Below are 25,593 nucleotides of genomic sequence, written 5' to 3'. Positions count from 1 at the left end.
CCTTTTTGTGATTTCTAAAATCATTCACATGAACACTGTTTACAGAAAAGTTGGAATTCCTAAAAAGGAAAAGACGATGTGGCTCCCTGAAGGTCTCTGAGCCACATACTACACATTACTGAATCCTCCCTGGGAATAGAGCGTGTTTGGACTCTTGACGAGTGCCTGCTTGTTTCCCATCATGCCCTGGGACAGAGCGGTGGCTGACACGGGGAGGTTTTCTATTTTTAATGGTTTCTAATGAGGACTGACAATCAAAGCGACTCAACTTTAAGAAGAAAAAATATGTTTATTAAGACATAAAAAAAAAAAAAAAACTACAAACATCCAACCAAACGTCTACTTCCTGCTCCTCTGGGAGGCATCCGATTGGCCCGGGCCACTTCATGACGTCATCATTCGGGGAGCGATGCTCATCGACATCAACTCCTGGAACAGCAGCTTGCAGGCGTACGGCATCCGGACCAGAGAGATCTGCAGAGACGGGGAGGAGAGAAGAGCCACGTGGTGAAAACCAAAGAATAAACTCCTCGCTGTTGTTTGCCTGCGCGTCGCCGCCTACCTGCGTCTTGTTGCGGCAGCCGCGGCACTCGTACGTGTGCGTCCGCGTGTTGGCGATGGCCATCAGTCCGCACAGGTTGCAGACGTGCACCTGGTAGGGGTCGGACGCCTCGAACAGACGCTCTCTGAGGAACTGAGCCGCCCCGTGGGCGATCTGACAGTCACGCTCCATCTCGCCGAAACGCAGGCCGCCGTCTCTGCGGGGACGGGACACACACACACAGGTGAGACGCGCGGCTGAGTCACACGTGAATGGGCGAGACGGCGGGGGAGACACCCACCGGGAGCGACCCTCCATGGGCTGCCTGTTGAGGATCTGGACGGGGCCCCGGGCCCGCGAGTGGATCTTGTCGTCCACCATGTGCTTCAGACGCTGGTAGTAGGTCGGCCCGATGAAGATCTGAGACGTCAGCTTCCTCCCGGTGAAACCGTTATAAAGAACCTGAGCAGACACACACACACACACACGTTCAACTGCAGTCCAACATGAATCCTATCCCAGCATGCAATGGGAACAGGCAGAGCTTGCTTTGGAGTTGGTACTTCTATTGCGATTTCTTCAATCTCTGTGTCTGAAACGATACTTTCAAGTGAAAACCGAAAACTTTTGTTGCGTTTTGTGCGTCCGTTTACAAACACATTGCTCGGAGCAACTGAAAATGCAACTTTTTGAAAAACATGTTACCTGGTTGTTGAGGGGATGCCTTTTCCCAGCAGAATTTTTTTAATTTTAGATAATTTTTTCAAGGGTTAAACTATAATTTATGTAACTGAAATACACACAGTCATCACTAAATCTGTTAAAGTGTAACGGAGGGGAAAAAAACAATTGTTCCAGACTATACAGACCTAAGCATCAATCTCATCTCACTTTGAAAACCCCTGCATTAAATAGTGTGTGTTTGTTACACAGGTAATAATCCCTGTGACCTCTGACCTCATTGCCTCTCAGGTGGTATCCGTATTCCGACAGCAGGTTCGACACTTTCTGCACGTTGACGGCGTCATTGAACGGCGTGGCGTCGCCAATCTCACCTTTGTTCGCAGAGACCTGAAAGAAAAAAACAAACAAATAAAACACACCCCAGAATGTAAAGTCAGCCTGCAGTCAAAGCTCAGGGCAAAGATAAGTTATCACCACTGACTCTTGACTGCAGCTTTATTGAAGGATTAGATGATCTATTATTGGTTTTGGGCAGCGTTTGCTCGCTGACAGTGTTTCTGTCGTCGCTGTGAGGTGTGATGCATGCCGGGGACTCGAACCTTTCCCTGCAGACACTCGATCAAGTGACCGACTGTCATTCTGGACGGGATGGCGTGGGGGTTGATGATGATGTCCGGCGTGATTCCCTCGCAGGTGAAGGGCATGTCCTCCTGTCGGTACTGGATCCCGCAGGTTCCCTTCTGTCCGTGCCGGCTGGCGAATTTGTCTCCGATCTGAGGGATCCGGACCGAGCGAACCTGCGGGAGCACAGAGGCGGGTCAGTTCTGCCGGCCCGGGGCTTCGGGTCTCCCGTCGGCTGTGGTGCGGCGCTCTCACCCTGATCTTGCAGAACTTGTAGCCCTCCTGGTTCAGGGTGACCATGACCTGGTCCACGATGCCGGTCTCGCTGGTCCTCAGGAAGGTGCTGCAGTCTCTTTTGGTGTAGCGCCGGTTGGTGCTGTCCAGCTCGTCGTCGTTCTCCGGCAGCGTCACCGTCTTCCCGATGATCACGTCCTCGCCGGACACGCGGACGCCGGGCGCGATCAGCCCGTCGTCGTCCAGCTTGTCGTAGATGGCGTGTCTCATGCCTGAGAGAGATCACATTTTCCCCACATCGGTAATGAGGCTAGCCCCGCCTACCACGACACCTGAGACACTATTGTCACACCTGTCGGGCGTGCATGGCGTTCGAAACCCTGAGAAGTGTGCGAACGTGTGCTGCGTGTGATTCTCACCCTGACAGGTTTCACGTGTCGGCTTCTCGAAGATCTCCTCCTGGTCGAAGCCTTTCTTGGACTCCTGTTCTTTGTAGGACCGATAGAACACTGACCTGCGGGGCCAACACACACATTCAGACACTCGGCTCACTTCAGTGACTCACACAGAACACACAACTCACCTGAAGAACCCTCGATCCACCGCTGATCTGTTCATGATGACGGAGTCCTCCTGGTTGTATCCCGTGTACGACGCGATCGCCACGATGGAGTTGATTCCTGCAGGAGATCGGTTTCTGTTGAGCTCTCCGTCTCACTTCACCTGCTACTCCGCGACCCAAAAGCCCGGCGTGTTTACCTGCGGGCAGCTCTCTGAAGCGCAGGTACTCCATGGAGCGGGTGGTGACCAGCGGCTTCTGGGGGTAGTACAGGACGTGGGCCAGCGTGTCCATCCGAACGTGGAAGTTGGTGATGTAGACGCCCATGGCTTGTTTCCCCATAGCGGACTGGTACGTGTTCCTGGGAGACTGAAGGACAAGCAAGCATGATGTGTGTGCATCAAAGGACAGAGCTCTGTGTGCGAGTGTGTGTGTGTGTACCTGGTTGTGATCGGGGAAGGGGATGATGGAAGCGCAGACTCCCAGGATCATGGACGGGTGGATTTCACAGTGCGTGTAGGTGGAGCAGTAGGCCACGCCCTTCTCCTGCAGGTCGTCGGGGGTCATGGCGAGCATGACGGTCTCCTCCTCCAGAGTGTCGATGTACTCCACCACGCCGCTCGCCACCAGGTCCTGCCAGCTGGGGAGCAGCGCCACCGCGTCAGCACACCGCTCAGCCGTCCCCGTCTCCCCCCTGGCTCCGCCCTCACCTGTAGTTGTTGTACTCTCTCTCCTTCAGCTGGTCGATGTGTCGTCTCTTCAGCAGGAGCTTCTGTTTCTCCACGATGAGCAGCGGTCTGCAGATACGTCCGGCGTCTGTGTAGATCCTGATCTCACGTTCCCGGATGTCTCTGATCATCGACACCTGAAGTCATGAGAGACGTGGAAATTCAACATCCTCCACGCCCGTCTGCCTGTCGTTACCGGCTCAGCGGACCGAGCTGTGAAGCAGCCGTCACCTCAGACACGATGATGTCCATCTGTCGGCGCAGCTTTCTCAGCGTGTTCATCAGCTGCTCCGGGTCTTTGTGAATTCCCACCCAGCAGCCGTTCACAAAGATCTTGGTGGCGCTGAAACGGCGAACAGACTCACATCAGCCACAGAACCACCGGGTGGAACCCGCCGGCCGGTGCCTGCTGGGACTCACTCGGCGATGGCGGCAGGCGAGATCTCCTCCAGGTTCTCCATGCTCCACTCCTCAAGAAACTCCAGGATGGGCGACGGCTGCGACCCCACCGAGATGTAGGCCATCAGGGCCAAGTTCTTCACCAAACCCACAGCGTGACCCTGAAAACACAAACAAGGCCTCCATCTCAGCTGTGGATCACCTGAACTGACAGAACTTCCTCATTTCGGGGCTGCCGTCTCACCTCGGGCGTCTCGGCCGGACACACCATCCCCCACAGCGTGTTGTGCAGCTGTCTGGGTTTGGCCAGCTTGCCGTCTCTCCCGATGGGGGAGTTAACTCTCCGGAGGTGGGACAGAGTGGACGCGAAGGTCAGACGGTTCAACACCTGAAAGAGACGGTCCGGTGCCGACTGTGACTTCGCTGAGACGAAGAGTGAAGCTCCTGCTTTTCAGCAGCTGGACGGTCCGGAGGCTCTCACCTGCGACACCCCGGCTCGGGCCTGGTGAGCCTTCTTCACGTCGCCCCAGTTCCCCGTAGCCAGAGAGTACTTCAGCCCGTCCGAGATGATCCGAGTTTTGATGGCCAGCTCCAAGTTGAAGTCTTTTCCTCTGTCAATGAACTTCTGAGCGTAAATCCTGATCTCTTTCAGCAGGTTCTTAAACATTCTAAACAAAGAGAAAAAACAAGCTTCTCAACACTTTTTCCACAGAAAGACCTGCATGATTAGCTGGATGCATGTAGGGGAGTTAATCCCTACCCTCTGAACAGGAAGGCCAGCAGGGGGCCAGCGAGGTCCAGCCTCTTGTTGCCGTAGTGATCTCTGTCGTCCAGCTCCCGTCTGCCGAGAGCAGCGAGCAGCAACCTGTGAACCATGTACCTGAAACACACAGACACACACAGAATACTGGGACAACTGTAGCTAAAGAGTAGATCTGAGTGTATGTCAGATATAAGCACAGTTTTTGAACAGGTTTATAACAGGTATGAAGCAGATGTACTGCAGGTGTAGTTTAAAGTATGGAGTGTTTGTAGTCAAGATAAAAAGCAGGTGAAGTCTTCGAGCAGTTTAGGTGTAGCTGAGGAACAGTTTCAGGCATAAAGGAGGTGCAGTTTGGATGCCGTTCGGTGCGGCTCTGGTGAAACTCACCCTAAGAAATAAGCCTTCTTGGTCTCACAGAAGTCGCTGACTCCGACGTGAGGCAGCATCTCTTTCTGCAGAACTTCTTTGGCATACTTGATTCTTCGCTCCTTGGTCACGCCAGGTTTCGCTCCTCTGGAGCCGATGAAGTTCAGGGCCACATTCTGCTCCTGGATCACGAAGGCTTCATCCAGAGACGGCTTCACCTGCAGCGGCAGCGCCATCACAGTCTCGTGGGTGAAGCTCAGAAACACGGGCTGCGGATTTTCCCCAGCACAGACACTTCAGACGACTCACCATCTCCATCATTTCAGGGTCATCAAAGTCGTATATGATGTGCTCCAGGATGTCTCGGTCGGACACAAAGCCTAAAGCTCGGAACACGATGATGATGGGAACCTCCTGCCGAATGTACGGCAGCGTGGAAACGATCCTCTGACCAATCGCACTCTTTTTAACCCCCTGAAAGACAAACAGGCTGTCAGACTTGCCACCGAGACGCCTCGCCAGCCCTTCCATCTTCGCCTGGACTCACCTGTCCTCCTCGGGCCATCATGCTGACCCAGATGGTGCTGGTGGGGCGGGACGAGTTCTCCAGACACGAACGACACTCTGCTGTGTAGGCGTACTTTGAGTCCTTCTTGGCAAAAACGTACACGGTGTTTGTGGCCATCTTCTCCTGAGCGATCAATACCTGAAAGCACCACAATCTCAGAATCAGGGATTGATCCCGAACATATCACAGCATCAAAGCCAACATCTGGGATGCTGCAGGATACCTTCTCAGAGCCATTGATGATAAAATAGCCCCCAGGGTCGAGCGGACACTCGTTAAGCTCACACAGATCTCTGTCTGTCAGCCCGCTCAGCAGGCAGTAGGTGGAGCGAAGCATGATGGGAATTTTCCCTATGAAGGTTTTCTGGTGTTGTGTTTGCAGCTGGTCCTCGCCCTCCTTAATGATGGTCTTTGTGATGTCAACATACAAGGGAGCAGAATACCTGCAAAAGTGTTCAAAACTCGATGAAGACTAGTTGAAACAAAACGTTGAAAAGAAGAGGTGAAACCAGGTAAGACCTACGTGAGGTTACGCAGTCGTGCTTCGTTGGGCATCATGGGAGAAGGTGCACCATCTCTCTCCCAGTGGGTGGGCTTGGACAGGTAGATCTGCTCAAACTTCAGCAGGTAACGAGGCTGAAGAAGAGAAGAGATGAAGTCACAGAGAGCTTAGAGAAAAATGGAACGGGTCCATAAACTCCAAATGCTCCAAACAATTAACTCAACGTTTAGGGGTCCAGTTTGCTTACCGGCTCCTCCACCTCTCCAGATGTGTGTTGAGCTTCAGCCTGCAGGTCGATGGGCGGAGCATCTTCCACAATCCTCTGCACTGACATCTGGATGAACTCATCGAAAGAATCCAGCTGCTGTCGCACCAGACCCTTCTCATCAAAGTAAGAACTGGGAAAGAAGAACATGGCTCGTCACAATGAGAGCAAAGAGACAAAACCTGCAGATGAGAAGATAACTGCAGCAAGGTTACCTGATGACGATCCAGCAGGCTTCCTGCCACAGGTCTGGAGTGATCTCATCATCATCTTCATCATACTGGTTATCTGTCAGAAACAATGGCTGTCAGTCACACTCCCCTCTTCATTCTACATCTACTTCTCAACTGCATTACAATCAACTGATGGAATAATGGGCATAAAATACTATTGACTGCCACCGCGGTGTGCATATGCCAGCATTACATGTTTAATAAAGCTTATTTTAATGTTCAGATGGGGGAGTATAGATTACATTTCTGTCTGGAAGCCAACTAAAGTGCTGGCGAGAACAAATCTGTTAGCATAACATGTTAGCATGGCCGCGAATAAGGGCTGCTAGCCAAACAATCAAGCTACACAGGTCCATTTGTTGTTTTGACGCGTTCCAGATGTGAGCTCGTGTGTTATCAAACGCGCTCACGAGCCCCAGATGTGATTTTATTCGACCCCTCGTTGACACTTTCGGGACTTTCAGATCGGTGGTTAGCATTAGCAGCTGTGTCTGATGCAGTTGAATGAACCGAGGCGGACTGAGTGTGAACAGCCCGCACGGCCGCGATGGAGAGTGTTCAGCCTGCAGCTCACCTTCGTCCTGGTCGTACATCTTAAACGTGAACGTTTGAATAAACAAAAAGAAACGAACAAAACACGACGTGAAGACCGAGTGCGCGCCCCGGAAACCTGACGTCGTTTTCTTCTTCTGTCTTCGGCTGTTTGGGACGTTTTGTGTGGAAGAGATTCAGTGCTGCCACCACGTGTCAGAGTACGGAACTGCAGCAGCTCGACTGTAGGGTGACTGAAATAAACAAAGTATTGATACAGTCACTGTTCTGTTTTATGGTTTTCTCCACCTGGACGAAAACCTCTGAACTCTACTCTCACGTTTTAAGAGTTTCAGATCAGCAACATGGTTTCTTACAGTAAAGAAAAATAAACACCTCTGATGAACATAAATAATAGTGTGTTTACTATTACATTAAACTGTATGGTCTGTATTGTTACACAGTATTCTCTGCTCCTACTGTTACATGACTAAATTAACTACATTGCTACATGAGTGTCTATACTTCCACTTTTACAATATATTAAAGTATTATTGTAAGAGCCAGTGTACTAATTTTCCTTAGTATTTCCTCTTACATGCACACCTGTACTTTTGTTGTTGAGTTACACCAATTTTTTAACAAGATTTTATTATTCCTGTACTTTAATAACAGACTATGACAACTTGAATATTTTTCTAAAAGAAAAAAAAATGCAATGATGTGTCCTGACATTTTTACCCCAAACTGAAGAATCAGAAGTCCACCTCCTGCCTGTACTTTGTGCAAAGGGGAAAGACCCCAGAATGACAAGTACTGAGAGATTGAGGACTATTATGCGGTGTGTTCCACTATTCTTATTGTTCCATGAGTATTTGTTCTTCTACAGTCGAATAAGAATATCTACTTCTACTGTTACATGAGCATGTGCATGCATCTCAGTAGTTAAAAGAGTACAGAGCTTCTGCTATTATTAGTGTGCTAATCCTGTTGTCATCTGAGTATCTGTCTTTTTCTGTCACATGTGTGCATGCCTTCTACTGTTACATGGGCGCCTGTTGTGCTGCTACAGCACTCCTTTTATGATTTGTTTATGTATTCTCGTCTATTATTCCATGTGCATCAGTCCTTCTGGTAATACATGAGAACAGAACAGCACAATAGTCTAAAACAGTTGCTGAAAGTTTCAGCAGAGCAAAACAAACCATTTTTAGAGGGTAAAGACTCAAAATACATTTTCTCGGCTTGTTGTCATTGTGAGCAGTATTAAGATAATTAAAGGAAACCTGATAAGCCAGCCAAACAAGATCTTTAAAAAAATCACTGAAAGGCAGTTCCTGCTTTGTGAACACTTGTACAAGTGTGTGTGTGTCTTGTTGATCATCCCCTGCTGGCTGCGCAGTCTGACACATTCTGCTGTGTGGTGATCCTGAAATCAAACTGCAAAGAAAAACTTTTACAACGATTTGAACTGACTGAATCACTTGCTCTGTTGAAAGCTGTCGAGGTTTCTCTTACTGAGTGATATAACAGTTAAAGCTTCACCTGGGAGAGCTCATCAGACTTGTGTTGTTGTGCTGCTGTGTGTGTGTGTGTGAATGCCATGTTTGTGCAGACATATACTGGTCTTTGTGCTGCAGTTGATGTGTGTGAATGTGCTCCCGTGCTGACTCGTGACAGGCCGCCCTTGTTTTCACGCTGTGCAGCTCACTGGGTGTCATGGCGTTTTCGCCCCGTCAGACAGAACGTTAATCCTCAGATTAAAGTGTGGGGAAAACAAAGCTGCGGCCGTCACAACAACGCAAGTTCACATTGTTTCAGGCAACAACACCGCGGCGGCCCACTATATGACAACAGCACGCCGAGGAGGGCCATCACAAACACACTGCCGCTGCACGGAGACACACCAGGAGCCAATCAGACAGACTTACCTGACGCCAAGATCTCATTCTCAATGTTTGCGAGGAAGCTGATGCTCATGGGCGTGCTGGCTCTGTGCTGCACAGGTAGGTCCTGACCTCCAGGTGTGTGACCTTCGAGTATGTAGTCTTCTCACCAGTAACTGGCTGAGTCGACATATTAGAAAAATAGTTTAAAAGCTTGTATAAGATCTGAATCGCCGGAGTTGATTGATAACTAGTTGATTTGCATGAAAGGCCGGTGACACTGAGTTTGTAAGTTACTTTGGTTTTTCAGATGCTGAGGACAAGTCTGGACTCTACAGGAGGGTAAGAAACAACAACAACACACACACACACACACACACACACACACACACACACACACACACACACACACACACACACACACACACACACACGCGAGATGAGGGAACAGTCTTCAGGAGAGTCTGAGCTGAGCGTCCCTGATTGTGCGAGTCAGGATTTAAACACGTTGGTGTCTGTTGTGATGTGATGTGTCCAGATGTGATCAGTCATGTCCAGGTTTTTCCCAGGTGTGTTCAGAAGTGTCTCACTTGCGTCCGTTGTGTGTTCAAATGCGTCCTGGTGTGTGTGGCTTTCCTGTAGGTGTGCTCAGTTGTCTCCACTCTTGTTGTTCAGATGTATCAACATTTGTTTGGATTTCTCTTCGAGCATTTCTGTGAATGTCCCGGTGTGCTGATTTCTTTTACCGTTCTGCCAGGTGTCTTCTGGTGTGTCTTAAACATACACGTGCACACACACACACACACAGTTCTCACGTGTGCCTGGGTGTGTTTCCCGTCTCTCTGCCGCAGCCCTCCTGTGTGGGGATGAGTTTGACTCAGGCTTGTCCTCTGAATTACTCCCCGGTGTGCGGCAGCAACGGCGTCACCTACCCCAACGAGTGCTCCCTGTGCGTCTACAGACTGTGAGTAACGGGGCCGTGAGCCGGAGCTCCGTCCCTCAGCTGCTGCTAGAGTGAAGGACCAAAGTCCCTCGTGAAGGTCTAACGTCGATTTCTGGTGGTTCCTCTTCAGAGAGACGAGCGCGGACGTCCTGATCGTGAAGGATGGACCCTGCTCCGGATGACACCGTCAAGACGGACTGATGACCTCTGACCCCTCATGTCATCACATGCATCACATGACTGCTTTTTGAATGTAGCTTCCAGATGTGAACGTCTGTGCTGAGATTGCATTTATATTTTCATATTTCTGTCACATTTTTCAACAATAAAGAGCTAGTTTTTTCTGAGGAGGTGTTCTTGTGGCGTGTTTACTGGCCTCCTCTCGCTGAGACCGCTGCACAAGCCCAGACGGAAAAGATTTGTACCCTCCTGTTGGCATTGGAAGTGAAAATCATGATAATGAGAAGTGGTGGGAAATACTTTTTAAGGTTACATCATAATGGGCCTCACACGGTCGTGCCAATTAAAACCACAGCAAAAAGTCCTCAAAGTTAAAATCACACACACCGATTCCTCTGTGGGCCCGGTTCCTGTCAGCTATCAGTTCACAGAAATCTGAAGGAGACAACAAAAACAGCTGCGGTCACTTCCTTTCACTCAGAAAAGGCCCGGCTTTCTTTCCATGAAGCACATGAATGCACACTTCCTCAGCCACTGGAGGCTGAGCCCTGAATGGAGCCACCGAACACAGCCAGGATGTACACACACACACACACACACACAGCACTATTATAGTGTTTAATTCTAACTTCTGACTGGTTTTAACTCTTCCCAGGCCTGTTTATAGATCAATCAAAGACCAACGGACCTGTTAAAAACACTCAGACTGGAATTCTATTCTATTCCCATTGATTTTAAAAGGTCTTTGGATTATTTTAACTGCTTTACAAGGACTTTCTCATGGTTTTAACTAGTTATGAGCAGCCCTGACTGATTTGAAGTCGTTTCTGTTTTGAGTCTCTGAAAGGACTGGTTCTTGGTTCCTGATGGTCAGGTGTGGTATACGTATTGAAACAGCAGAAAAGCAGACTGTAAATAGCTTTTTAATGAGCTTGTTTAGTACATGGAGGAGAGTATGAGGTTACTGCACACCATCAAAAAATGTTTCAAACACAGAAACAGGATCCTGCAGTACAAAACCGATCCTCAAGCCCGACATGTGAAACACAGATGTGACTCCTGCCCACCCAGCGTTGGGGCTGATTCAGGGTGATTTTTGCACTGATGTAGGACTGATGTTTGGACTGATGTTTGGACTGGTTCTGGATCTGCGTTAAACTGATCTTTAGACTAGTTTTATAATAATGTTGGATTGATTTCAGGATGAGAATGACTTCATGTTCTTTGTGTTGTTTTTATTGGAGCGTGGCTGACGCCTTTCTGCAGTCTCACACAAATACAGTGAAGTTTATCAGCAGATCTGAGACATTTCTATACATAAACAGGATTTTATACTGATTCATCGCTCTCAGCCAATCACGTGACAGCACGTCTCTGAAAGCCAGTGTTTCTGATGAGATGGACGCCCGGTCTCCGTCCACTCGTTCACCTGCTCCATCCCTCCTACCAGCCGTCTGTGGAGGCGATGCTGCACACAGGATGGACGAACAGGTCACACGAAAAAACAGCAGAATGCTGAAGGTGAGTGAAACCCTCTCCTCAGTCACATATCCTCTCCTCCTCCAGCTCCTGCCCCGCTGCGCCGACGCCCTGCGGCTGCTGCCTTCTCCTCACGGCCGTAGAATCTACAGGGTTCAAGTCTCCTCCTCCTCCTCCTCCTGCTGCTCCTCTTCACCCTCCTCCTCCTCCTCTTCTTCCTCCTCGTCCTTTTTGGTGAAGGCTGATGACAGCTCCTGCAGAAGGAGCTCTTGCGACGGCGTGCAGACTCCCTGCATCTGTTGTCTCCTCCTCCTCACAACCTTCGAGTCTGCAGAGCTGCATGGATCTCCCCCTCCTCCTCCTCCTCCTCCTCCTGCCGCTGCTCCGCTGCTGGCCTGCTTCACTGTTTCCACGGAGACGTCCTCTGCGGTGGCGATGTGCTCCTGAGCTCCGGGTTCCAGGGGGATCCGGATGTGCTCCTGGACCTCCTGGGTCTCCGCGGCGCTGCTGGACAGGAAGCTGGTCTCCAGGGATTTGAGAACCTGCAGGCCGAAGTCTCCCACCTCCTCGTAGAGCGGCTCGGGGAGGTCCGGAGACTCCGAGCGCTCCTCGCACGAGTCCTGCTGGACCTTCATGGGCTGAAGAAACATGGAGAAGTGAGTCCTGCGTCGGTCCCACGGCGCTCTGAATCCTTCAGATACTCACAAAGTACATGGAGAGCGTCCTCCGGTCGTGGAGTTTCCTCTGCAAAGAAGGAGGACCGCAGTCAGAAAACACACTTCATCTCATTACACATCCAGGTAACCTCTGAGACCCGTACCAGCGTCTGATTGGCTGACAGCATGCTGCTGTTGCTCTCGTCTCCTCTGATGGGGACCAGCGGCATGGTCCCGAACTTCTGCTTGGAGATGTCGGACGAAGAGTGCCGTCTGAGCAGCGGGGGGGCGGGGTCGTCGTTCTGAAAGAGGAGAGGCGGCGGCGTTGCCGTGAGCCGGCGGCCGGATCGAACCGGTGGCCGGCCGGCCGGAGGGCAGACTGACCTGAGCCTTGAGGAAGCTGGTGATCCAGTCCCACAGTTCAGACTCACAGCTGCAGCACAGGAATCTGCAGGGGAAACACACACTATCAACCTGCTGGGCCCCACTGTCACGGCATCTCACACACACACGATGACAATACTTACAGCTGGTGTTTCTCTGACATGACGGTGAAGCCCCACCTGAAACACGACACAGAAGGGAAGTGAGCGTTCCTCACGTCGTCGTTCGCGGGTTTGATACTATTGTCTTGAGACGTTCAGTGAAAGCTCGCACCTCCTGGGTTTTGATTCTGACCCAAGATATTGACAGTAGGTTCTAAAGCAGGAAGCACCCAGACAGGAAGCTCTCAAACAGGAAGCTCCCAAACGGGAAGCTCTAAAAGAGGGAGTTCTCAGACAGGAAGTTGTGAATCTGAAGCAGATCAGATGTTTTACTACTTTACAAGCGGATGTTCCTTCGTGAATCTAAACAAAAATTCTCTGATGAGAACAAATCACTTGATTTCCTAACTTTCTGTCATTCGGTTACTGAACGACAGTGGCGAAGAAAAACTTTTGCGTGGAAGCAGGAGACGTTCAGGGACCTTTACCTGCTCGGAGCTTTCAGCTTCCTTCGGATACCGATGTAGATCTTCATGGACTTCAGGGACCATTCCTTCTCTGGGCGGATGCTCTGCGCACAAACACACACACACACACACACACACACACACACACACACACACACACACACACACACACACACACACACACACACAGGAGTCAGAACGGCCGTCGGGTCAGATCAGCTCCACCACGCAGGATCCGCCCCCACCTTCTTATCTTTGAGCAGCAGCAGCTTGTGATCCCGGATCTGGAACGTTCTCTCCTGGAATCTGGTCCCCTGCAGGAGCTTGGGAGGCTCCTCACGGCATCGCAGCAAGCCCACCTTCATGATCTCACTCCTGTAGGCTGGGAGAGGAGACGGGAGGACAGAGGAGGAAGAAGAGGAGGAGGAGGAGGAGGAGGAGGAGGAGGAGAGGTGGACGTCAGCACGGCGCCTCCTCCCAGGGTCTCTGGGTGGTCTTCTCAGCCGGTGTGGACTTACAGGTGAGGATGGTGAGACCCTCCCCTTTAGGAACTCTCTTCACCACCAGGTAGGCGGAACTGGGGTCGGCCATCTTGCACCACTGCAGTGCCTGCTCCAGGACTTTCTCTTTGGGATGTAACGGACGCTCTGAGACAACAACAGGCTGTCAGAGGGAGGCTGAGAGTGTGTGTGTGTGTGTGTGTGTGTGTGTGTGTGTGTGTGTGTGTGTGTGTGTGTGTGTGTGTGTGTTGCTCGCTCACCCAGCTGACCCTCCTCAATGGCCTCAAACGTCATCCACACCTCTCTGTCTGACGCAGGAACGTTCCTCATGTACAGAACCTGATTGGTCAGCTCCTCGGCGCACATGGTGGGAGACACCTGCAGGGGTCACAGGTCACGCTGGCGTCAAGCCCGCTGCCTCGGCAGACCAGCTGGACTCCACTTCCTCATTTGCAGGACAGTGGTTTAGCTTTAGAGGTGAGTCTGCCTCATCAAGACGGTCGGACCTACTTTGAGAGTGATGCAGCAGTCGGGAATCTTCATCTCCAGATAGACTTCAATGATCAGATCTCCGGCCTGAGAAAGCTACATAAACACACACACACACACACACACACACACACACACACACACACACACACACACACACACACACACACACACACACACACACACACACACACACACACACACACACACACACACACACACACACACACACACACACACACACTGGTTAATCATGCTAACTACACTGGAGCCATGCAGTTCTGCGGCGGGGGAGGGGAGGATGTTGTACCTGAGTGTCCTTCCAGGAGGTGATGAGGCTGATCTCCAGCTCGATCTGAGTCTGATGCTCCTCGTCGATCTGAAACGGCAACACAGCTCAGCTGCGCCGCGTGAGGGACGCGCAGAAGAAGACCCCCTGTGGAGTTACTCACGTCAAACACCTGCAGGTAGTTATCGATCAGATCCTCCACGATCTTCACCTCGTGCTCTCCCTTCCCGTCGGTCTGAAACAAGCTGGGAGCGAAGAGCAGCGAAAGGTTCTTGGTGCACATCTGGTTCAGGTCGGCACACTTCTGGACCCTGAGGGAGAGAGGAGGAGACCCCAGTGAAGAGGAGGAGGAGGAGATGAAGACTGATGCTGGTGGTGTTTGTGATGGGGAGTGAGTTCACCTGTACAGGTGGCTGATGAGAGCAGCCAGTGTGGTCCGGTTCACTCGTGGAAGGCTGCGGATGATTTCTTTGTAACGCTCCAGCCTCGAGTGCTTCGGGGAGATTTCTGAAGCCATGAAAAGAACAGAATGAGGACGCGGACATGGACTCATCCTCTTCATTACAAGTGTTACAGACCAGGTCTACCCGGTCTGTCACTGGACTGCTGATGTTATAATGAGCTGCTTCAGTACGTTTGAAGAAACAGATCTTAAGAGAATGAATACCTACACCTGAACCAAAAAATACAGACTGAAGACCTGAACCTGACCGTGGAGACGGCGGTCTGAACTGAAGTGGACTCACTCGCTGCCTCCTGCCACAATGGGTGGAGGTCTGCCATGAAAATGGGGTCTTCGATCTCTCTGAAGAACCTCTTGAGGACGTCGGTCACATCTTCAATGAAGTGATCACCGATCCGCAGTTTGACGTTTCGGGCGTCTTTTCGAAACTCCTCCATGAGCAGTTTGATCCTGGACTTGGCTCCGTTCTTCCTGTAGATGCCCTCATGACCCAGACCTGCAGGGACCAGAGGAAGCGTCAGCCAGCCGCCTGTCCGACTGGAAGCTGCTGTACGAGGACGTGAGGACTCCTGTGTCGGACACCGTCCTCTTCCTCCTCACCATACTGGGTGATGAAGGCGATGCAGCTGTCCACGATGATGGGGATGTCGTTCCTGCTCAGCTGCTGCTCTCTCAGCGTGTTGCCTTTCCCGCCGGCCGCCCGCTGGATGTCTGCGAGCCACAGAGAGAAGTCCGTCCGACAGACACCCTGCAGGTGCAGAGTCCTGAAAGACCAATCTACGATCAGAACCACAACCACAACCAGATCCAGAACCAGAACGGGGCGGTTCCCCCGGGACCTCTCCTCTTACCTTCCTTTCTCCACCAGAACCAGGACGTCCTTCTTATCCTGGTTCTCGGTTTCCGAGACGACACCTTCAACACAAACACAGACTTGTCAGCTGACGCAACCCACAGTCCCGCTGCATCAGTAGACCAGGCCTTGGACCTGGACTTGGAACCAGAACCAGGACCTGGAGCTAGACCTGGAACATAGAAGCAGGAACAGGAGCGTGGAGACACTGACTGAGCTCCTGCAGGCGGTTGAGGTTGATGATGTCCTCGGCCGCTCCCTCGTTGTGCGGGCAGATGAAGAGGTTGGATTTCTGCAGGACGAAGTGCGCCTCTTTCCACTGCTGAGGGTCCAGCATGGCCCGGTACCGCAGGAGGCCCACGCGCTCGAACTGACGCGTCAGCAGGCAGTGGCAGCTGAGCGGGGTGGCGGCCTGGAGAAGAGCCACAGAGATGAGCGAAGAGCTCGCCGCACGGGATCCGGATCGAAATACAACGTAGAACCAGAGCTGAGACTGAAGCGTCGGACCTTCCCGATGGCTCTGCTCCAGCTGTGCAGGTCGTCGGCTGTTTCCAAACCAAACTGATACACTTTATCTGACCTCAAGTACAACTCGAAAGTGTAACGAAACCTGCAACGGAAAAGAAACGCATCAGTTAGACGGAGAGATAATGAAAGACTCTTCAGGGTCCAAACATGGCTGAGCCGAGGAGAACCTGTCAATGAATCCGTGGTTGGAGGGAGAGGAGTCGGGTCTGTTGACACCCAAACACACAATATCTTTAACACTGATCTGCAGGTAGGGGTCAGACGACCGATCGGACTCGTAGAGGAGGAGGGACTGATCCACTGTACACCAGAACTTCTGGAAGTCTGCAACAACAGAGCATTATTGAAGTTTAACATGTGGCCCAAACTATGAACAGACAGTCATGCTGGATGGTTTCTGGTGTTAAAAGAATGGTCAGAGTGTTTTCTCTAAAGAGTACTCATCCTTTGACTAATCTATAGTCTGCAGGATGTCTTTCTTTCATCTGTGAGATCTTACTAACATGAGAAAGAACCATGTTGATTCAGAGATCAAAAACTGGACTAAAACCCTCTGTATCATGAGAGCGTTCACGTAACTGTGTCAACAGTCTGCACTGAGTCCTGATGACGTGTTACGAAGCTGAGAGCAACGTGTGGTTTTCAGGCTGCTGCCCCTTGGAGATTTCTGGAATTTCAACCAGTGTAATAATAGATGTTTCATCTATCCAGCTCCTCTCCTGTTTTACTCTCTCATCTCCACTCAATCAGGACTGAGCGGCCTCCTCCTACCTTCCCGGGTTCTTCTGGACAGCGTCCCTCTGCTGACCGAGCTGGATTTGTAGAGAAAGCCAGAGTGAAGAACCGGCTGCATGATCTCATCGTAAACACTGGGATCTGAGGACGGCAAAGCGACGTCACCCATTGTGGTTGTGGAGATGTCAGGTTACAGGTAGTTACTGCGGTGTACAGTAGATTTCAGTAAATTACCTGACATGTCGTGGAAATCCAGCTGGTGGCCCTGCTGCTGCTGGGAGCCGTTTGATTCGTCGGCGAGCCGCGCGGACTCGGCTTCCGAGAAAATCTGAGTCACGGTTTTCAGAAGGGTTTGCTCGGAGACCGCCGAACACAAGACCTGACAAGAGACGCCAACCAGCAACACGTGAAGCGCGGCGCGGCAAAAACTCGACGACATGTGAGGAGACGTTCTCGCACCTTGAGCAGCTCCTCCTGGCTGCCGAACATCGGGTGAGGGAGGCGGAATCGACCCTCCTTGTACTTCTGGGTGATGAAGTCTCTCCGCTGCTCGGGCGAGGCGTCGCAGTCCAGCTCGTCTGCCGGAGACACGCGAGCGGCCCAGAAGTCATTGGCCCGATCGTTTCCCACCATGATGAAGAGCTGAGCGGCGGACAGACAAGCATCAGTGGAGTCTGCGGGTGAGCTGAAGCTCGACACGATGGAGACGGGAAGCTCCTCAACTCACCTGGACGATCTCGTTACTCCAGACACTCGTGTCAAGTTTCAAACTCTGAACTTTGGAAACCATGGAGCCCAAACCTCTGTGCTGCCCTAAACACGCACACACACACCAAGAGTTACGCTGACCTGTTTTTAGAGATGCTGGCGTCTGGCGGCTAATATGTGGTTCATATCTGTTTGTTTCAGGTATCTGGTGTGAGATGAGCCTGTGCTTGGTTCTGGTTGTACCTGCACAGTTCTTGCAGAGGACCACACACAGGTTGATGGAGGCCCAGTCTGGGTTCGGGGCCTTGCAGTCGGCACACGTCCGGTTTGATCGGTTCGACCAGATTTTCTCCGCCACCTCGTAATCCGACAGCGTCTCCGCGATGGCCTCCTGCAGCGCTTCCATCCAGTCCCGCTTCTCACGGTCCGATTCTGCCGTGAAGCTGAAGAGGCAGGAGAACAGCGAGGTGGAAAACACAAAGTGAAGGAAGCTGAACGGGAACTGGCTGCAGAGTTGAGCAGCGTCCTTCTACCAACCTGAAGCTCTTGTACGGCGTGATGAGGTCAAAGCTGCGGTGCTTTCCGTCTCGAATCGTTGCTCCTCGCGCTTCAATCACCGTGATTCCGATTCCATTGCGGAAACACTGCGGACACACATAGATGTGATCATTTCCAACTCAAATCTAACCTGCTCTGCTGTTTTCAGGTTTTCTAGGCTGTTCCTACTTCTTTTCACCTGTTGTAGTTACACCCTGTTTTTTCACCAGGTCTCACCTGTTTCCACCTGTTCTCAGCTCTTCTGTTCCAAAGTATTTAGCTGTTCCCTTCTCAGTTTTTCCCAGCTCTTCCCACCTGTTCTATTTTACGCTGTTCCCCTCAGTTCTGCTTTTGTTCTCACCTCTTCTCACCTGTTCGTTCTTGTGCAGCCAGATCTGGTCGGTGTTGATCGCCGCGTACACTTTGGATTTGACTCCTTTCATTTCCAGGGATCCGTGCTTCTGGCAGTGCGATCCCGGTCCGAAACGCCGGCGTCCGAACACCAGCTGCTCCCTGACGTGCTCCTGCAGTATGGACACCCAGCGCCGCCGCAGCACTGCCACACGGGACACACACGACACCAGTACCGTCAGCATCCCTACGCTATGTCGTCATCGGCGTGTGCGAAACGATCTAACAGCCCAAATACCTTCATTATCCGTTCTGAACACAAAGATCCGCTGACAAGTCACCAGTTCGAACTTGTTGTCCTTAGCTGGACGAGCCATCTGGATCGCAGCCAATGGGACGACTCCTTTAGGGTAGACATCCTGGAACGCAGCAGACACAGGTGAGAGTGTGTAGCTCAGCATAGAGTAATGGCGGTGATGGTGACGGTGGTGGAGGCTGCCTACCTTCTCACTGCCGAAATACATCAGGTTCTTCCCATCAAACTTCACAAAACGCTTTTGGAAAACATAGTTCCTGAAAAATACAACCGCAGGATTAACATGACCACAGAGGACACGGCGGGTCGGTGAACACAGACAGACTGAGCTCAGACGCAGAGAGTTTGAAGAGCAGCCGTGAGAGGAAAACAGAAACACACCGAGAGAAAGAGGAGGAGTAGGAGGAGGAGAGGACGGTGATGAGGCAGCTCCTCAGGAGGGAAGAGATACAGGGAGGAGCAGAGAGGACGAGACGCAGCAGAGCAGCGTGCCCTGACCTCTGACCCCTGGCCAACACACAAGCACACATTAAACCTGTGGAAGTTAAACTGATCCAGGAGCTCCTGGCCAGGCCCCAGCAGGTCTATGAATCAAACGCACCCCTGCGGAGACAGCTTGTCCAGCCAGCCGCTGATGATCGGGGGGGCTCTCTCTGTCAGGGAGGTGTAGCTGGCGTACGGGGAAATGGTCAGGTCCTCCTCGGCCTCGGAGGAGGAGACGTGATGCGGCAGAAGGTGACTGCGGAGAGGGGGCGGAGCCTCCCCCAGCGTGCTGTAACCCAGAGAATCTCCGGAGAGCAGAGCATGGGACAGACGCTTTGTCCAGGACTGCTTCTGAGACCTGAAGGTCAACAACAGACCGGATCAGCCCCCCATGAGCACAACACCAGCTCTCAGGATTACCACTCAGTGTATTTATTTACCCATGATCCTCAGCGTGTTTGTCCTCGCACCCCCTCAGGTCCTGCCCATCTGATCTGAATCTCTCCGTCTGCAGATAAAGGATGTTGTTTGCGGTCTTGTGTTGAAGGATGAGCGGGGAGGAAGGAGTGTAGAGTGAAGAAAAGCGGCGGCAGGTTTTCACCCTCACCTCGTTGACATCCAGCTGTCGTCGGTTCTGAAAAACCGTTTCACAGTATGGACTGATCTCCTCCTCTGGATCCTCCGTCGACTCTGTTTAGCAGAATAAACCCACACTAAGACCGAGCCTCTTCATTCAGATGAAAACCATTTGAGGAAACTTGAGCTTTTAAACTAGCAGATCACAATTCTGTTGAATTTTTATTTGAAAAACAAAACCAAAAAACTTCACTATATCCTCAGATACGTCAGGGAGATTGGACTCACCTCTGGCTGATCCTGAAGAGGTGTTACTTAAAGTGCTGCCACTGAAAACACACACAGTGATCAGTAACGAACAGAGAGATAAGGTGGTGCTCTCTCATAGACCTTCGATGAAACAGCTGACCAACCTGTTTCTTTCAGGGTTCCGGTCCGGGGTCTGCCTCGGAGGAGTCGGAGGTGCTGATTTCTGACTGCAGTAGTTCCTATGAGCACTGGGGCCAGCGGCGGTGGGTAAGGTACCCCAGTAGATGTCGTTGGAGACCATCTCCATTGCCCCCGGCCCGGGGGAGTTGCCAGAGGAAGCAGGATGGGAGGCCAGGGGGGAAACAGCCGGGCTCTGCTCGGTGCGTACAGGTGGAGAAGAGGGCGGGGATCCCTGTGGCGCCGCCATCGCCCTGCTCCTCAGGCGCGGGGGAACGGGCGGTAACGACTCTCCGGCGTCATCCAGAGACGAGCTGCACACGGTCCTCGTCCTTCCGGCCTGACCTGGTGGTCTAGAGCCAGATAACTCGTCAGACCCGGACGCAGACATCTTCCCGGAGGTCAGGTCCTCCAGCACGGTGAAACAGATGGATTCCTGGGACAGTCTCCGGAGCGGGAGCGGGGCCGGCTCCGGCGTGGGGCAGAAGTGGACCGGCGCGGTCCGGCGGCGGTTGAAGACAGTTCTGGGTTTGGGGACGGGTTTCACCGGCGGCCGACTGGCGTCGGAGTTCGTCAGCATGGTGGCGAGGTTTGGCACCGAACTGTTCCTGAACGCCTCAAAGTCCACCGGTCCCGTTTGGACGCGCCCTTGATCCGAGGAACAGACCGACTGACAGCGGCCGCGGGGGCGATCTCCTTTCTGATTGGCCCGCTGACCGTCTGTCCTCTGGAGATGGCTGACCAGTCGTAGGATCCTCTTTCGATGTCCGGTGGCGGTTATTCCCAAACTGACCAAGGCGTCATGATCCAAGTGAGTGAAGTCTCGAGCCAAAACCAGACTGGCTCGACGGAACGTGTCACAGTACCTGCCGGGAACAGACGGGACACGTTGTCATTATGATGGCCTTACAAAGCGATGATCTAATAACTCAAAAGACATTCATCAGGTCTTCATGTCTTCGGCCTGATTGGTCCGGCTGTGGAAACTGAGAGTATTGATGCGAGTTTCACCTCTCCAGATGGATTGCTGCCAGAAACGTCTCAACCGGCGTGCTTCCATCCAGCGAGGCCATGACAACCAACATGGAGTCCGGTTCGGGATTCACTGCCTGTGGACACGTCGGCCATCACTGACCTAGAGCGGGGACGGAGGACAGACGTCCATCTGCCGGACAGAGAGGCAAACATGACGGTTACTGACCGACTGAGATGAAATCTCCATAAACGTTTGTAAAGCAGACTCCTGATTAGTCGTTTTATTTCAGCTGGACCTTTCATACTTATTCTGAATGACCAAAATAACACACAACAACCCAGAATACAACTGTATTAAACGTTACTGCACCACCGCACTGCTGCATCACACCACATACCTAAAACACACCACACGTCTCTCTCTCAGGTTTGGGTGTGTGCTAATTGCTGTCCAGCCGTGGTATTCAGACAGGCCATCACCACTGGCTGTCTCAGCCCGAAGCCAGTCCGTCAGCTTTTAGCTCCCTGAACAAAAGAGCGCTCCAGAAGTCCTGTTCTTTCGCTGTCTCGTGTTTCTTGGTTTTTGTGTATTAAAGAAAAGGCTTTTAGTAGGAGGTTTGCGGATTGTCTACATTTTGCATCCATGTAGGTTCCTGCCTGTCAGAAACACTGGGTTATTGGTTGGTGTTGTATTTTAGGAGTTTTTCGTAGATCTAAAGCTTCGTCATTTTGTACTTCTCAACAAGCGATGGTGACAATTACTATGACGCAATCCACAACTGTGGCACAGTGCACAAATATAACACACTTGTCAACAGCAACCCACTAAATCCACTTTAGCACACTCACTGCTGTGCTTTCCGTGCATCATTAAGACCCTTTTGTCCCGTTCAGCACTGCAGGAGGTTGCAGGAGTCGATCCCTGTTAACTGTGGGTGTGACGGTACACCCTGGACATCCTGCCGGTTCATCACAGGACAAACACAGGCAGACAAACAACCACACGCACTCGCATCCTCACTTAAGGGCCATTTTGGGTCAACAATTAATCTCACATGCATGTTTCTGTGACCTTCTCCTGACGAGGCAAAGAGCAGTAACCACAACATGTAATCTGTGCAATGATAAGACTTTATAGCTGTTAAAAACACTGAGTAACAAAAACACACTGCACTACTTTAATACACAAGACGTTGGACTATTTTAAAACACTGTCACTGACACTAAACCTGACAACATAAGATGTGCCACAGTAACAATGGGGCTCACACAGTGCAGTGCAGGCAGACACACGGTCACACACACTCGCACAGCGCAGTTACAGACACACAGTCACACACTCTCACACAGCGAAGTGCACACAGACACTCACACACACTGCAGCAGGAAAACAAAGCCTGAGGATGTGAGTCACAGCAGCTTCCTCCTCCACACAGAAACATCTGATTCCAGAGGAGCAGGAAGAACTTCTGCAACAGACGCTCCTAAAACTAACACTCTGCTGACTTTTCACAGAGCTCCCAGGATCACGGCACGGCAGAATGTGTGTGTGTTTGCATGAACACATGCACTGACACACACTTCTAAATGTAAAGCACTCCGAATCAAAACCTCTCAGGTCAAATTTAAACTCTTAATTAAAAAACAAGTAAAACAATAATAATAATGATGAGATTCCTTAATGAGAACTCAACACATGGAGGAGGAGGAGGAGGAGGAGGAGGAGGAGGAGGAGGAGGAGGAGGAGGAGGAGGAGGAGGTTCAGGGGAGGCAGGATGTGGGTGGAGGTGGAGCTGAGGAAGCAACTCCTCCCATCTGACTTCCACTAATAAACATCCAGAGACGATTCAGAAAAACACCTGACACACACTCACACACACACAACTGGTCATTATAAGTTTATTTTCATGAATTATTATTATTATTATTATTATTATTATTACTACAGTTCTTCATTAACCAAACATCTGCAGTGTGGATTAGATTATAATGGAGCTGCTTATCAGCTGGATAACCATCAAGGTCACAGTGTTGAGATAATTCATCATTTCAAGCGCAGAACATTTCATGAAGCACAGCTACAGAGCCACAGTCGGATTTTCAAGTCTGAAAGGAACAGAAGACGGTAGGAATACGACATGGAGAGTGGAGGCTCTGGCAGACAAGCTGCAGCTGAAGTGAAAAACATCTCGACCTCTAACAGAGCATGAATCTGTTATTGATTCTCTCAAATGAGCTTAAATCCTTTTCCCTGAACGCCAAACACACCCTTTCCTCTCCTTCCTCCCCCGTCTCCTCCCAGAGTCTCACATTCCTTCCATCCCGCCTTAATCCTCTTTCTTCTTCTTCTTCTTCTTCTTCTCCCAACACCGTCACATCCACCTGTTGGAGTCTCAGACAGATCATAGACACCCCCGACACAAAGCTGCACCTTCACCACCGTGGCTCACATCTAGAAGCCCCCCACAGTCTGAATGCTCACACCAGAGCGCAGATTTGACCCACATTCTGTAGACCCCCCCCCCACGGTGCAGACCAGCTCACACTGCAGACCCCCCACCCCCCCCGGTGGTCTTTGCCCTATGGGGGAGTCTCCAGGATGCAGGGGGAGGTCCTGGCCATCGTGGCTTTTGTGCAGTTCAACATGGAGACCTCCACCTTCCTTCACACAGCGTACACTCCCAATCTCTGTTAGCACACACACACACGAATATACACCCCGCTATACACACACACACACACACGCATGCACACACACAAAGAAAGGGGGTAGGGGGTGTCGAGGGGGGGGACACAGGACAACAACAGAGACGCTTTATGGAGGCATACAGAAGGCCGATTGTTCCTGTTCTGAGACTGTAACTGCAGAGAGGAGGAGAGAGGAGGAGAGAGGAGAGAGGAGGAGAGAGGAGGAGAGAGGAGAGACAAGAGAGGAGGAGAGAGGAGAAAGGAGGAGAAATTAGGTTTTCAAAATCTCTTTTTGATCCAAAAAAAATGGTTGAATGAATGAAAAAACTTTCACTCCATAGTCAAACTCAAAAAACTAAACTTCCCTAACTAAAACTTTAACACCAGACAACCTCCTCCTCCACAGAACACACTTCCCCAACAGCCCGGGTTTTTTTTTTTTTTTTTTTCTTGGCGGGGGCATGACGCTCCATCCTGAACTCAGCCTTCAAAGGTCCACTCGGTACAGACCCCACCTCCACACCTCCACACATCCAGAACTCCGACTCCTCTTCCAGCCTGTCAGCTGCAGATGAAAGAGCTCCCACTTTATTGTCCCCTTGAGGAAACGGTTCCTCCTCATGCAGGCCGCCCTGTTCATAGTCAGCCTACACACATAGGAGCCGCGGGCGGCCACAGGGCAGCGGCCATGGAGCTACTGGGGGGGGGGTCAAAGGTCTTGTTCAGGGATCCACTTTCAAAGAAATTCTTTCTTTGCACAATATTCTGGGTTAAATATAAACAAATTGGAAGATAACTCCTCCGAAAAGGCCCCAAACCACAACTTGTAAGACAAAACATGCAGCCAGTTGAGGATATTGAATAAACATGCGGACATGAGGAAGTGTGCCTTGAGTGGCCACTGCTCCGTGTATTATCCCTCACTGGAGGTCTGCTGTGTGCTTTTCCTGTGCAGCTTGCGTAAGGCCCGTGAGCATCCCTGCAGGGAAGCATCTTGCTCTCGGATAAACAATTCGCCCCACCTCAACACTTTTCACCCCACCCGGGAGCAAAAGTTCACAACCTCCATGCGACCTCGATGAAATGGTTTGTCTCAGGATGCGTTTTGGAATCCAGCCGAGGCCACAAACACCGAACGCTCGATGAACCCCTCCGTGTGGGCAGATACAGGGCAGCCAAATGGACCTAGGACTGATCAAACCACAAGACGTCAAGGATGACCCTCTGCATTCCTTGGGCCAGGCCCCTTGGTGGTGTGAGTCTGTGCCAAAGGCAGAGACGCTCCCAGAACCCATTCCCTATAGGACGGCTGGGGCAGCAACTACTTCCACCCTGACAGTGGAGTGCAAACTTCCTCCCTTGCCACAGAAAGAGGTGAACAGTAGAAAGAATGGGGACGTCTTTTTTCGGTTATTAAAAACCCTTTATTGCACCACAGCCAACAGAACCAGACACATTTTATCGTCTCAGAATCTTAAAAACACCTCTTCACCCCCCCCAACACACACATACAGACAAAGACCCATATCTCTAAAATGGTCAACCAATTCAGTGAGATCTTATGAATATGCATGTCTCTTTACAGC

General features: G+C 51.3%; 3 protein-coding genes across 4 annotated transcripts in view; 1 reads left to right on the top strand and 2 right to left on the bottom strand.

Moving 5' to 3' along the window:
• Positions 1 to 302: 302 nt before the first annotated feature.
• Positions 303 to 7,142, bottom strand: polr2b (RNA polymerase II subunit B). The gene is made up of 24 exons (XM_030107959.1): positions 7,038 to 7,142; positions 6,446 to 6,518; positions 6,213 to 6,363; positions 5,987 to 6,099; positions 5,687 to 5,906; positions 5,443 to 5,601; positions 5,205 to 5,369; positions 4,917 to 5,113; positions 4,527 to 4,646; positions 4,248 to 4,434; positions 4,011 to 4,154; positions 3,788 to 3,927; positions 3,599 to 3,710; positions 3,350 to 3,504; positions 3,081 to 3,279; positions 2,840 to 3,008; positions 2,664 to 2,760; positions 2,500 to 2,594; positions 2,102 to 2,352; positions 1,825 to 2,022; positions 1,499 to 1,612; positions 843 to 1,003; positions 563 to 758; positions 303 to 474 (listed from the first exon to the last, which is right to left on the bottom strand). Exons 1-24 carry the CDS (start codon positions 7,054 to 7,056, stop codon positions 385 to 387), a joined length of 3,525 nt encoding a protein of 1,174 aa, XP_029963819.1. The 5' UTR covers positions 7,057 to 7,142; the 3' UTR covers positions 303 to 384.
• A 1,722-nt stretch (positions 7,143 to 8,864) lies between these two features.
• LOC115402012 (probable pancreatic secretory proteinase inhibitor) lies at positions 8,865 to 10,151 on the top strand. The gene is made up of 4 exons (XM_030110430.1): positions 8,865 to 9,000; positions 9,191 to 9,222; positions 9,732 to 9,844; positions 9,954 to 10,151. The coding sequence occupies exons 1-4, from the start codon at positions 8,949 to 8,951 to the stop codon at positions 10,003 to 10,005; spliced, it is 249 nt and encodes an 82-aa protein (XP_029966290.1). The 5' UTR covers positions 8,865 to 8,948; the 3' UTR covers positions 10,006 to 10,151.
• Positions 10,152 to 10,916: 765 nt separating this feature from the next.
• arap3 (ArfGAP with RhoGAP domain, ankyrin repeat and PH domain 3) overlaps positions 10,917 to 25,593 on the bottom strand; it is a 28,375-nt gene continuing 13,698 nt past the window's right edge. For both annotated transcript variants that reach the window (XM_030102204.1, XM_030102193.1), the window contains 34 exons: positions 21,356 to 21,509; positions 20,332 to 21,210; positions 20,207 to 20,247; positions 19,950 to 20,032; positions 19,783 to 19,850; positions 19,461 to 19,700; positions 19,047 to 19,116; positions 18,842 to 18,962; positions 18,564 to 18,748; positions 18,193 to 18,299; positions 17,899 to 18,098; positions 17,675 to 17,760; positions 17,407 to 17,589; positions 17,182 to 17,326; positions 16,984 to 17,088; positions 16,380 to 16,536; positions 16,192 to 16,294; positions 15,898 to 16,096; positions 15,683 to 15,746; positions 15,432 to 15,595; positions 15,115 to 15,327; positions 14,770 to 14,875; positions 14,532 to 14,679; positions 14,390 to 14,458; positions 14,101 to 14,175; positions 13,851 to 13,968; positions 13,609 to 13,737; positions 13,336 to 13,472; positions 13,112 to 13,194; positions 12,666 to 12,701; positions 12,523 to 12,586; positions 12,303 to 12,440; positions 12,188 to 12,226; positions 10,917 to 12,120 (listed from right to left, as the gene is read on the bottom strand). In XM_030102204.1, coding sequence (XP_029958064.1) covers positions 11,638 to 12,120; positions 12,188 to 12,226; positions 12,303 to 12,440; positions 12,523 to 12,586; positions 12,666 to 12,701; positions 13,112 to 13,194; positions 13,336 to 13,472; positions 13,609 to 13,737; positions 13,851 to 13,968; positions 14,101 to 14,175; positions 14,390 to 14,458; positions 14,532 to 14,679; positions 14,770 to 14,875; positions 15,115 to 15,327; positions 15,432 to 15,595; positions 15,683 to 15,746; positions 15,898 to 16,096; positions 16,192 to 16,294; positions 16,380 to 16,536; positions 16,984 to 17,088; positions 17,182 to 17,326; positions 17,407 to 17,589; positions 17,675 to 17,760; positions 17,899 to 18,098; positions 18,193 to 18,299; positions 18,564 to 18,748; positions 18,842 to 18,962; positions 19,047 to 19,116; positions 19,461 to 19,700; positions 19,783 to 19,850; positions 19,950 to 20,032; positions 20,207 to 20,247; positions 20,332 to 21,210; positions 21,356 to 21,429 — 5,112 coding nt within the window. In that variant the 5' untranslated portion in view covers positions 21,430 to 21,509 and the 3' untranslated portion in view covers positions 10,917 to 11,637. The remainder of the gene's footprint in view (positions 12,121 to 12,187; positions 12,227 to 12,302; positions 12,441 to 12,522; positions 12,587 to 12,665; positions 12,702 to 13,111; positions 13,195 to 13,335; positions 13,473 to 13,608; positions 13,738 to 13,850; positions 13,969 to 14,100; positions 14,176 to 14,389; positions 14,459 to 14,531; positions 14,680 to 14,769; positions 14,876 to 15,114; positions 15,328 to 15,431; positions 15,596 to 15,682; positions 15,747 to 15,897; positions 16,097 to 16,191; positions 16,295 to 16,379; positions 16,537 to 16,983; positions 17,089 to 17,181; positions 17,327 to 17,406; positions 17,590 to 17,674; positions 17,761 to 17,898; positions 18,099 to 18,192; positions 18,300 to 18,563; positions 18,749 to 18,841; positions 18,963 to 19,046; positions 19,117 to 19,460; positions 19,701 to 19,782; positions 19,851 to 19,949; positions 20,033 to 20,206; positions 20,248 to 20,331; positions 21,211 to 21,355; positions 21,510 to 25,593) is intronic.

This window comes from Salarias fasciatus, chromosome 2 (assembly GCF_902148845.1).
Source record: "Salarias fasciatus chromosome 2, fSalaFa1.1, whole genome shotgun sequence".
Taxonomy (NCBI): Eukaryota; Metazoa; Chordata; class Actinopteri; order Blenniiformes; family Blenniidae; genus Salarias; species Salarias fasciatus.
This window is presented reverse-complemented; position numbering and strand designations above follow the sequence as displayed.